General features: G+C 38.5%; 1 protein-coding gene across 1 annotated transcript in view; it reads right to left on the bottom strand.

The window, feature by feature from the left end:
* Nucleotides 1-2,799: 2,799 nt before the first annotated feature.
* afurin2 (furin-like prohormone convertase) overlaps nucleotides 2,800-13,163 on the bottom strand; it is a gene marked incomplete in the record, with an annotated part of 87,440 nt that continues 77,076 nt past the window's right edge. The window contains 2 exon segments of the mRNA NM_001204473.1: nucleotides 2,800-8,354; nucleotides 12,742-12,935. Coding sequence (NP_001191402.1) covers nucleotides 8,011-8,354; nucleotides 12,742-12,935 — 538 coding nt within the window.

The following is a 13,163-nucleotide window of genomic DNA, read 5'->3' as shown; positions in this document are numbered from 1 at the left end:
AATATATCATTGCGAGGACAAAATAGATATATTATCTGTAGAATGATAAAAGACATGAACATTTCAGACGTCACAAGTGATAGTTGGCGCCTGTGGAGACAGGTGATGTAATAGCCTCAGTGAATCAAGTAATTTAAATGCCATTGACCAAACATTTAAGTTTAATGCCATAAGAAATAATATAATAAGTGATCTAGGGATGGAAAATAAGCGGAGCATTGCATTTCACCTAAAACGAACCTAGTAAAGTTTTTAAATCAGCAAACAAAAACATCTCTCTCTTACCTCTCCCCTTTCCTTTGCAAGTGTATGGGGCCTTCGTTGCAACGGATGAAAAAGAAAAGGGGGAAAAGCCAAAAAAAACGGGAGATTTGGCATCCTTGTTGATCTCAAAAGGCAGAACAAACCCATAAATTATCAAGGGGAAAAAGTGAAAGTGATGTACAGGTTGCCATGAGATCAGGTTCGACTGTACATCACTTTCACTTGCTCTCATAGCAACCTGTACAAGAAATCACCTGTACAAATGACCACTCTCCACTTCCATCCCCTTTGCTTTTTTTTTTTTACATTATGACACTATCCTAGACATCCACTTGTCTCAGACAATCATTTTGTTCACCATGACAATGGGCGATCATCTTGGACAGATTTGACTGAACTATTCATACGGGTATAGTCCAGTCCATTTATATTAAATTATATCAGCCTCTGTTATTACAGGAAGTTGAATATGGCAGTGATAAATCAAATTCCCACTTTTTTCTCTATAAGAGTAAGTAATATGAACCTGGTTATATCAGGGTTCAATTTGCGCGCTCGGATATAACAGTGATCTTGCTGCGTTTGAATTTGCTTTCAATCCGTCAAATTATTAAATTTTGTCTCAACCAAGACATTTCACTTTTTTTTTTAATAAGCGTTTTACGGCGCTCGCAACTGCATAAGGTCATACGTATATGAGCGCGCGGGACACACAAAACATTTTCAATTGTTAGGAAATTTTGAATTTTGCCATGGTGGCGGCCGAAGCCTACTCTTATCGATTTTGGACCACCAAGGGATCTTTAACTGGTGCAACTTGCACACGACACCTCTGAGATTTTTCACTCTCGTCCGAGAAGGATAAGTGTAGATTTTTCCTACCAGAAGATCAGGGGTGTGGCTGAAAAACAGCAGTAAGAAGGTGCCAAGGAGTAGCAGCAGAAAGGCTGCAGAAAGAGTCAGGAGCCCAATAGAGGGGGCGGGGGAAGAAAGTGGAGTCGAAAATAGACGACAGAATATTGAGAGAGAGAGAGGGAAAGAAGGTGAAAGGAGACAATTTTAGAGAAGAAAATTTTTCCGTCGCTACCTGGATTCGAACCTGGGATCTTTCAATGAGAGGCGAACACCTTAACCTCTAGGCCACGAGAGCTGTTTGTATGATCGCTTGCCTAAACACAAACTTTCAAACACATATCCTCCCCCCCACCCCCTCCCATAGTGTTGGGGTCACTGATTGATTCCGTCTCAGTGTCAGCAAATCAGCCCACTGGTAAAGGATCTGCAGTAATCAAATATATATAGTAAGCTGAAAATGCAATGGTACTGGTAGTTGCCCTTGATTACAGTGTTATAACAGGACTCGCTTATAACAGGGAAGTACTGCCGGTCCTGTCTGTTCTGTTATACATATCCGAGTTTGACTGTAGTACTAACTAGATGACATATTATTACTTACGCTGACTAAAAAATTTCTCCTTTCCACTCACAGCAGGTCAGTACCTACTCTACCCCTTCAGGGACAATCATACACAAGATGAAAATATATTTTCAAAAACTGAGTTATAGTGATTTAGACACGGTGTTCACCAGTATACAATCAAGGAGTACAGAATCACAATTTCAATCGTCAGTATTTCAAAGCAGTCCAATTGTGAATACCAAGCAACGACTTAGGGAAACACTTTTCTGGTCAAAGCACAAATCAGGAATGTGTGATCATGTCTCCTGTTGGCTCTGTGAAGACTAATATCATGCATAAATTACCCACACGGGTGTAAGCAAAGCAGTAGCAAACATGGCGAACAGACAAATGTCATGTCAGCTAAAACGCCTCTCCCAGCCGATGCTGTCTCCCCTCACAAAAAACATCAAAACACAGATCCAGAGAGGCTGCAGATGTCAACAAAACTAACCAAAGGGAAGGAAAAAGATGGATTGACTCTGAATGACAATTGTATAGCCTGCAGCACAAACTCAACGTCTTGATTGGACTCTACTGCTACAGCAGGAGGTGTACCCCGACACCCCCAGACAGAGACGCCTTCATTTTGAAATAGAACCATGATCTCTCCACATCAGATTAGCCCCATAATGAGGAAGTCAATATCTGCCACTCTGAAATGCTGTGAACAATTCTCAAGATCTTAAGATAGACAACAATGCCAAATGAGATGCAAGTCTTTAGCCTTCTTGCAACTAAGAAAGAGAGTTGGGGAAGATACATTCCAGAAGTTGTTGGATTTTTTTTTTCATTTATATCAAATCACTTTACTTGAAGAACATAAAATGTGCACTACTCAAATATTTTCAAATAACCACACATCAGATAATCAATCCAAAACAAGTTTTCATTGTGGTCACAACCCATAGCAAAGGTACTACAGTTCATGTTACAGCACAACGTGACAAGGTTTCTTAGCTCAAAGAGGGGTGGAAACAGATTATCATGCCAACAAATTATGCACAAGAGAAAGCAAAGCAATAAATACCTATAGGTCAAGGCATACAAAACAGAAACATAATTTTTTTTTTTTTACATGTTACTTACATATAACATGGCAGGATCTTCAAGGCTGCAAACAGACAAAAATCACCGCCGTCACATTGATCTTTCATCACTGTGTGAGCTAAAATTGCAGGGGAGTTCAGCGTTTTCTAACAACAGTGACGAAATACTTTAATATCTTCAATCAAAAGAGGAGAGAAATTCGATACAACAATAGGACTTTTAATGAGAAAATGACATCCTTTAGAATTGTACAGCAGCATCACAGCTACTTCCAGCAATACTGTTACTCTATAATACTTAACAAATTCAAATAGGCATCTCTTTATCCAGTCATCTGGCTTCCTAGACTGCTAATTTTGACACATTCCAAACAGAAGATGCATTGAGTGATCCTTGATTTCGGTACAGTGGGGTAGAAGTCACAAAGAGACCATGTATTACCAAGTATGAGAGTATCAACATTCATAATGCCATTTCTAAATTTCAGAAGGAGTATGTGACACAAAGAAACAAAGAAAACCTTCATTCACAATTCCTGCTTTTGGAGATAGTTTCATGGGTCAGTGAAACTTGTTAGAATTAGAGTGATCTGATATGGTTTTAGTTTTAGGTCTATGCTTCTGTCGTTATAGACCAAAGTATTAGAAGATTTTTTGCTATAGAAAGACAATGCCCCTCATAGATCATAAGTATCCTAGACTGTGATAGCAGCCAGACCTGACAACATAAGACAGCTTAATCCTCTAAAATCTCTTTCCATCAAGCTTAAGCATCACTTATGGTCCTCTTGGGTCCAAAATGTAGTGTAGATAGAGTGTGTACTGTTATCCTCCAGCTTAACCTTTATCCAGTTCTACTGTAAAGAGTAGCCTAACTCATACCACAAGGCAAAAAACAGACTTCAGCGAACACACTAACCCAATGTGACTGACTTTACAGCTGCTCTTCACACATCTCACTATTGTACAAGTATGGTACAGATGCTGCATTTGGTCACTCACCTTACACTCACCTTACACACACACATACACATACACACATAAACACACAAACATACACACACACACATACACACACACACACACACAGTGACACACACAAGTGCACATTCATACTGTCATGGCCGTCTCCTCTATAATACTTCATCAGATTAACAAAAGTCCCAACAAAAACTACAGAAAGCAAAGATTAGAAGCACCTCGGCAGCAAAGAACCAGGTCAATGAATTTAAAGAGGGAACTCTGTACACAAAATTAAGCTGCAACAAGAATTATTTCGACCAAATATGTAACTCTTCCTCATCAGTGTTTATAACATTTACTCTTTCGACATGTTCTAAATACGCCCCATTTCTGTGCAACAAATTCAACATTCAGCAGTAAAACATAGCTTCACTCATCAACCAACTATTTGGAGAACTGGTATAGACTTAAACATACAGTACAAATGCACCACTTATTAATAGACTTTTGACAGCAACAAGGAGAACACTGAAGCCCCCAAAGGCTTGGACATACATGTACATTGATTATAACAGAATATTTACAGACCAATCCGTCCACTACCATGAATGCTACATGATCATACACAGCAGCCCAAAACGTTCTGTGCCAGGCGGAAAAAGGGTAAATAAATTCTCCATTTCATTTTGTTCTTGGTCTTGATATCACACAGAGAAGGAGATTCAAATCAAGTTGCTCAGACATAGCGCCTTTGTAATTTCCCACAGTTCACATTACAATCATGTCTTCTCATTTCAGTAAATTCTTATTAGCAAGTGTTCAAAGAAGTTAATAAAAATTTCTAATGCACCAGAGGCCAAAATGTTGCTTGTCTCAAATAGGTACAAATTTGGAAATTTACTGTAAACTTATGACTAAAAACATTTCAACAACAAGCTATGATTAAACTTTGGCTGACCAAAATAGCCATACATAAAACCTTAAGCTAAATCAATAATAATTTACTCGTAGGGGTACCAGCTACCTATTTCTATGTGCTGTTATAGCCACTTTCCTGTGTCTTTCAATTTAATTTTTCCTGTAAACTCATACGTTGTTTTGTTTTTTCAAATACATAGATATCTATGAAATAAAAAGCAGTGGCATGAGAGAGGCCTACAGCTAGCCAGAATGTACCAGCAGTCAGCGAAAAGTTAGAAAATAGTAATACATCAGTTGAGTTCACAATTTCACTCACAGAGGAGAATGGTGGAAAAAAGGAAGACGTGTCTATGCACCTGATAGGGGAAGAAAAACAAAACAAAAAAAAGCAAAAACCCAAGAAAATTTTTGACTTAAATAACTATTTACAACCAATATATTTTCACGCAAGCTTTGTCTTTCCATCATACTTAATAAGTTATTTCTGTAAATAATCATCAAGCTTGCAGTTTATAAACTGAAAGGGGCAACCTTTACCAAGGTGACTGCTTTATCTATCTAGACGGATATTTCCTCAGAGACATCAGGACCATCAATACAGTTACATGCACAGCAAAGAAATAAGCAGAAACTGGTAGGTGAATAATCAATAAACAACAAACCAGTCTGTTGAACTTCACCTCAAGAGACATGATATACCAGACACAAACAATTTTATTAAAATTTCCAGACATGGAGATTACACATAAATAAAAAAAGAATAGACAAAAAATGGCATCATGACCAGCCAAACAAAGTGAAGGCTGAAAAGAATAAAAAGCCACGGCTACATTTTTTTTGCTGAGGAAAGCAAAAGAAATAGTAAAGCTGTCCAGGCTAAATATCAGCAGCCACATTGCAGCCATATACAAGACTACAAGCATCATGAATACAGGAAAACTTGTATTCTCATTATTTGGTGGACCAAGACAATTTGGATGACCCAGACGACAGTGTAGAATGTGCCCAAACCAATGATCAGATGAGGAGCCAGGGGGAAAAACTTCTGATCCCAACATTTCATTTCAATACTCGATAAAACATTTGAGCTATTTTAGTGTTTTGCTTTGAAAGTAAAGTAAACAATATCTACAGAGAGTGTAGAAGCATAATTATCTTCCACAGTTCTCAGTCTGTCTGTCTGCCAGGTTTGTCAAAGAATGGCATTACCTTCATCACAATGTTGGGCTTCTCCACAACTAGAACTATGCTCATTAACTTGACATTAAAACATTCTTTGTCCACAATATCAGGCTAGTTTGCTTTGACTTAACATAAAGACAGTAATGTCTCCACTAACAATGTTTGCTATACAAAAAGTTATGGGAAAATGAAATCCAAAAACAACCCTTACCAACACAACTTGCTACGGTAGGCTACCACTCTACTGAAAAACTCTACATATAACTTTAAAGCTCATCTTCAACATTACAAGGATCTTTATACATAGCAGAAAAAGAAGGCAAAGAAAAAAGGTTACTTCTTACTTTGAAAACACTTCACCATTGTAGAACAGCTTTCACTTGATCAAAGGAAAAGATCAAAGAAAACTAACTGGAGTGAGATACTCTCTCATCCACTCCTCCTGACCTTTTTTTCTTGTCCCTTCCGCCCTCCCTTTCTTCCCCCTCTCTCATAGCACCGCAACCACACAAACATTCTACTGTGACTCACTGCACTACTAGCTTGACCAATCACACGAACTCTGAACATCAGATTCCACTGCAACTGCAAAACGGTTTATAGTCACACGTCCAGGGAATAATTTTTTTCTTTTTCGAAGTATAATACAAACAGCAATCACCAGGACTTTAAGAATTACTTGCAATCAAGAAATTCTCAAACATCAATAATATACTATTAATAGAGATAATGAGTTAAACTTTCGGTCACGTATTAACATTTTGCAAGAGGCTGTGAACAACATTTCTGACAAAACAGTCCTTGCTTCAAACTATGAATGGGCTCTGGTGCACAGCACCTCAAGGCAACAGGTAGTTGTCCATCTCACAAACTGATGAGTCATCAATGTCCACATAAAAGACTGCTGCTGTTATGCTTTTGCTAGAGACACGCTTATAAAGCTTAACTTATAAGGGGCGTATCCATATCTTTAACTCTCTCCTCATCAAAGACGCTGTACCTGACACTTGTTCAAATATTCAAGTTTGAGGGACGGCTTGAGATGGATTAGACAGAAGGAGAATGGAGACAACTAAACATATGGATAAGCGACCTTGTGAGAACACCCTTAAATAAATAAGAGTACCATTATGAGTAATGGCTTGTGATGTTTAAGGTTTGAATTCAGGAACGGAAAATATAACACCTCAGTTCATTTGTTTGCTCGTTTGTTCAAGAGAAGAGAAGCACATCACGTCATCACAATAATAGATCTAGTCATTTGTGCTAAGAAATGGCAAGAAAAGTAAGACCTACTTAACTACTAACAACAATCTCCAGACACCTGCTCATCAGTCTGTGAGGTGGACAACAGAATACAAAAGGCAAGGGCTCGAAAAGACAATGGCAACTCCAGCGAAACCCTAGAGAAGGAGGTGCCCACACCTCAGATATGCTTCCAGTATGCCACAAAATCATTATGCAAGATCACACGAAGCAACAGAGCAAATTGAGAAAGACATTACAACTTGACACAAGGGTAAACAATGACAGTAATTATCTCAACAAAATCTTTTGATTTCTGTCTCTTAGGCACCCCACTTGACATGTGTACAATATTTGAATGACAAGGGAAGCCAAAGCATATATTTTAGGAGAAAAAAAAAACCCTCCCCCCAAACTCTCTAATAAATCAGGACCTCCAGAAAAAAATATCATTTAAATCAAACAACCGGACAACATGTGCATTTGCAACAGTAAAGTTGTGAAATAAAGGAGTACATAATATATGGTTGATTTGTGAAATTCACAGAAATTTCTGAAAATTTACACATCAACTTTTGCTATCAAGGAGTAAAACATTTTTAGGTGTTCTCGTAACATCATTAGGACCACAGTGCAAACCTCTTTCTTTTAATATAAAAAAAAGTGGGGGTGGGGTGGGGTGGGGGTGATTACAGGTTAGTCTGAGCAAAATTGCCTTAGCTAATTTGTGCACTTAGCTAGCTGTCTTAGTACCTCAGAGCTAACGTAAGTCAGTTAACTATCTCACTGACAGCACAGTTTTCTGTGTGTTTGAGGGTGTATGTCTGTGCCAAAGACGGTAGAAATAGAGTGGGGTTTTGTAGTGCAACAATTTCAAAAAATCACCTAGTTTCAAAACTTTACTGCAACAGATTCACATCGCGCAACCTAGGATTTAAAATCCTCATCAAAATCATCACTATACGTGAGTCGTACCACAGCCTCCTCATCTTCCCGTGGCACGGGCCCATACATCTTTCGATCCGACCAGAAAAACAGTTGATTACGATACATGTACAGCAGACCCATAAAAATAAACACAACTAGCAGGACAATGACGCTTATCAAGACAATGCTCAAAGTAATGTGCTCAAACATCACAGAGACGACAGCCGCTTGAGACACGCACTTGTCGTCTTTTAGAGAGTAACCCTTGCGACAGGCAGTGCAGTGGAGAGCGGAGGACTCGCAATGTTTACAGCCGACATCACAGGGCAGGCAGGAATTGGTACCTGTGGGAGACACACACACATACACACAGATGAATACCAAGATTCTGCTTATCTGTCTCTTTCATTTCTTTCATTTGATAGACGGGAAGCATACCAACACACTACTGGTCATTGAGGGCTGTTCAAAAAGCTAGACAGACAGACACAGACAGACAGAGACAAAAGAGCTATGGTAAAGAAGTAAGATCTACCAGCAGCACCCTCCAACATGGCAGAGCTGGCAGCTGTTACAGTAAATGTGATGGAATATCAATTTATAAACCATATCATGCCACTAAATCAAAGCTATTCTAGTTTAGTTTTAGTACGAGTTTTACGGCACTTGCAACACAATAAAGTCATATAAGTGCCCAAGATTAGAGGCGTTACAAGAGAGTAATAAACACCAAAAAAAATAGTAGGGAGAGATCAGGACAATAGATGTTTGATAGGAAGGAAGAAGCAGACCCCACGAGAGCACCTGCCAACCACCCATTAAAGCTATCGGCTTGATTTTAAAATCTTTTCAAGTATTTTATAAAAGTAATCTCATTGGCTACAAAGGGAGAAAAAAGAGAAAAAAGGAGAACCATAAAGACATGACATTAACTGTAGTCTATTAAAACAAAGTCATGACAGCAGACAGGTGGTAATAAAGCAGGATGTCTCAACCTGGGATAAATGAAAACACAGGGAGGAGGGGGTTGCCAATGTCCAGGGGAAGAAAAGAATGACACTATAGATTCACAAACAGAGAGTAAGATCATAAGCCTTTGCCGTTACTGTATAACTCCACAATGTAAGTTGGACATCAAAAGTGTATATCTTAGCAAACACCATTGGACAAAGTGAAATTATAAAAATCTGAACCCTGTGAAAAAGAACTGCATCTGGGTCAGCAGGGACATCCCATAGACACACACTGAAATAAATGCATGAAGGGAATACAACAAGAGAGGCTAACCTATAGTGAAGAACAATTTTTACTCAATAATTAATATTCAAACTTAATTCAGGGCAAAAGTATGCTAAAAACAATAATTATAATGTCATGGGATAATATGATGCACATTACATGTACACCAGGAAGCAGGAAATGATTAATCAATTTCATCTGAGTCAAGCTGACCAGCTGAAAGGAAAATGAAAAAAGAATACTTCAACGATGGGAAGGGTTTCATAACAAATCAAGGGTGGTTGGAGTGAAAGCACACAAATTCTTTCCATACACTAGGTGGTAAAAACAGTGAGAGGGAGGCTAAATAGGCCTACTGTCCAGTCTTTATCAACATTTGATAATAAAATGAGGACAAGTGATCATTGACAGAGAGGGTGCAGATTATTTAGGACAAAAAGCAGAGTGGGCTGAGAATCATGAGTGAACGACACTCAAAGAAGGTATAAAATGGGCTAGATTTCTTTTAATCACCTGCCATTCAGTATGACTAAAGAATTGTTGGTCTTGTAAAATTCAGTCCATCCATGCTCATGGATTGAGGTGCATTGCATTAGAAAATTTAGACTATTAAAGCTTTATGCCCCCATCCACACAATTTAGATTCATTCCGATGCTGGCTGCATCCAAAGTTGAGTGGGATAAACATCACATTGTCAAGACAGAGAGACTCCACTTCTTTTATGATACTACAACTTTTCCTTCTTTGTTTTTCCCCCAAAATATTTATGTTGGCAAATAAAATACCTGAAAACGTTACACCTGGCTTATGTTTTGTATTTGTCATGTTGTCTTCATTTACTTGAACAATGGACAAAACATAAGAAACTGAATATGTTTATTCATCACAAAACGGGTTTCAAAAAGCAGGCTGAAAAAAGCCAAGCCTCTCTCAAAGCAATGGGACAGGTCAGAAACTGGAGCATGAAATGCTGGATAGCAAAGCTGCACTCACAAGCCAGTCCTCTGAACAGAGATGCAATAAAACATATTAAAGCATTCTTCTTCAGAAGACATAAATAAGTCTGCACCATCTTTCAATACAGTGCTCAGTGTATGTCGCAAAGAAAGACATGTAAATTTATAAGATTTATCAAAGGAATCCTCTTTCGCAGATTTCACTTTGTTGCTGATTTGGCATCTATTTTATTCTATATTGTTTGTGCTATTTACTAAGTCCTAATTCTTTTTCCACATGTTGTATTTGTCCTATATAAAAGTTGAATTTTTGTTCTTTGTGTAAAACGGTATTGTTTTGGGTTCTTTTTCATTTTATATTGGAAGGCTCAGTGACTGATAACAAAAAATAACAGAGATCACATGATCATTTGATTTTTTAACGTACGCACAAGGTCATATGAACACCTGCTACTACAATGTTCCAACAAGCAACAGCATTCTGTCAGTTGGACATTTGCAGACATTACCACAAGCCATTCATGAGAGCACAAGCTCCACAAAGACATTGGTCATCACACACAGACAGACATTCAAGTGTACAGAACAAGATATCTCTGAGTGCACAAAGGATTACAAAAACATTCACAATCAGACGTGCCTGGTTCAGAAACGTTTTCCAAAATGGACAGAAAGAGCAAAGCAAAGCATTAAGTAGAACTGGACGTCAGCGTGCTGAACTTAACATCTGACAGTCTAGACTTCAGAAGGTGAAATTCATCAAATCAGCACCTTATACCATTTAATTGATGACAGTGGAATGAAGCACTTGCCATTTTGTTTAAAATTTGGAGTTATTGATATATATTTTATTTTAAAGCGTGTTTATCTGTCTTGCTTCTGATGAAAAAAGATACCTATCTATCTTGAATCAAAGTTCAAAGTTGAGATATTATTGATGGGTGTCACTTGCTTGCAGAGGTAAAATTAGCAAGAAAATGGTCAATAGAGTTTGGTGACTTCCAATGCTGGAGTGTCCTTGGAAACTGCAAATTTACTTCTTTTTTTTTCTAGGTGCTTTTGATTAACGTTCTTCTATAAAAACAGAAATGTTTCAAAAGGACATAAAAGGTGTTGAGCCCCCCCCCCCCCCCCCCTCAAAATGTAGGCTTATTCAATTTCATTATTTTGAAGAGCGCTTGATTTCACCATGAAGTCACACATTTGTTAACAACTGCAAAGGGAAGGATCTATTGTCATCTCAGCAAACTCTTTAGACAGGACAGTCACACTGACAGATATATTTTATCCCCCCCCCCCCCCCAAAGAAAAAAAAAAGCAAACACTCTTGAAACTGGCCTCATTTTGTTTCTTAAACTTCATACAATTCGTACATCATGCTTGATTAAATAAACTAAAATTCTGTCAGCTACAACAGCAAACTACTGTCTGCATGCATATATATATAACACATCAAGGAACGCAGAGACTATCTATCCTGTGTGACAGTTTATTCTGCAGTGAACAATTATGTTTCTCTATTGATGACTTATCAAACAGAAGCCAGCAGAGCAGAAGCATGCACACCACACTTACGACTTCCATAAGGCGTGAAGCATGTACAAAGTTATTTCTGAAAATGGAATGTGTGGGGGTTGTTTTGTTTTTTTCGTCTTTATTCTTTTTTCTAAAGTCAAAGATAAGAGCATCGACGAAAGGACAGTCTTATATTGTAGGACAGGATTTTTTTAACGAATAAAAGAAGGACAGAAAGAAGTAGAAAGGGAACAATGAACTTGTCACTCCTATCCTTTTTCAGTAATTAATCAATCTTTTGTTTTTGGAACATCCTTTAAAATGAAGAGTAAATGCAAACCTTCAAAATGATGGGTAAATGTACTACATTCCTTCAAACTGTCGAACCACCAGAATACAAATATGAGTTAAGTCTACATTTAGCCTACTCTCTTCCACTGCCAGTCACTTAAAATAAGGAGCAAATCTATATCTATTACACTCCTACCAACCACCAATCTACCGATATACGACAGTTAGAACAGACATCACTACAAAGGACTTGAAAAAGACAATATTGGGCTCACAACATATACGACATGAGTATAATGACCTAGTAAGTTGATTACAAACACGAGGCAAAATAAATAAGAAAAAAAGAAGAAAGATGAAAAAGAAAGGTAAAGATATGAAGGTACCATACATTGACGTTAAAAACAAATATGTGAGTGAAAAAAATATCCAAACAACACTACCACGAATGAGCTGCAGGAGGCACGGAGCTCTGAAAAAAAAAGCATTAAAGATCAGGCTAACATCAAGGAAGTTCTGACACAAAATACGGGGCATCCAGACTGGAAAGCGCCAACTCATAGGGAGGGAAAGTGACCTCATACTCCAGAGAGCACTGCTGCATTGAGCACACTTCTGAGCACAAGCGTTGCACATCCAACACGCTGGACAGCGAATACTTGCACGTGTCAACGCGCAAGTTACAGTGATGGATTATGGGGCAGGGGTTGTGGTGGTGAACGCTCTTACTGTAAAAGAATCCGTCGACACACTCTATGTTGCATACACTGTGCTTGTCCTTGAGTTGGTGGTAGTGGCGACCTTCGTGGCACGACTGGCACTCTGTCAGTGCCGGGCCCGAGCACGTGGCACACGAGGCGTCGCACGGCATGCACATGTCGCCAGAGGTATAGAATCCATCCGGGCATTGTGAGACACACACTCTGAAAACACACAAAGCCGAGGACAAAAAAAAACGCAATAAGTTAAAGAGTTTGGGACAATCAAACTGTTCACCCCATACCACAAGCTTTCATACTGCGTGACACCATAGCCCAACTGATTGGCCAGTTTGTGACAATTATAACGTCTACAGACCTGCCACCCACCCAATTACTAAAAATAGGAGTCTTTTTCAGAAACCTCAGTAAAAATCAGAATTGGGAGGGGGG

The sequence above is a fragment of the Aplysia californica genome, unplaced genomic scaffold (assembly GCF_000002075.1).
Source record: "Aplysia californica isolate F4 #8 unplaced genomic scaffold, AplCal3.0 scaffold00551, whole genome shotgun sequence".
In the NCBI taxonomy this organism is placed as follows: domain Eukaryota; kingdom Metazoa; phylum Mollusca; class Gastropoda; order Aplysiida; family Aplysiidae; genus Aplysia; species Aplysia californica.
This window is presented reverse-complemented; position numbering and strand designations above follow the sequence as displayed.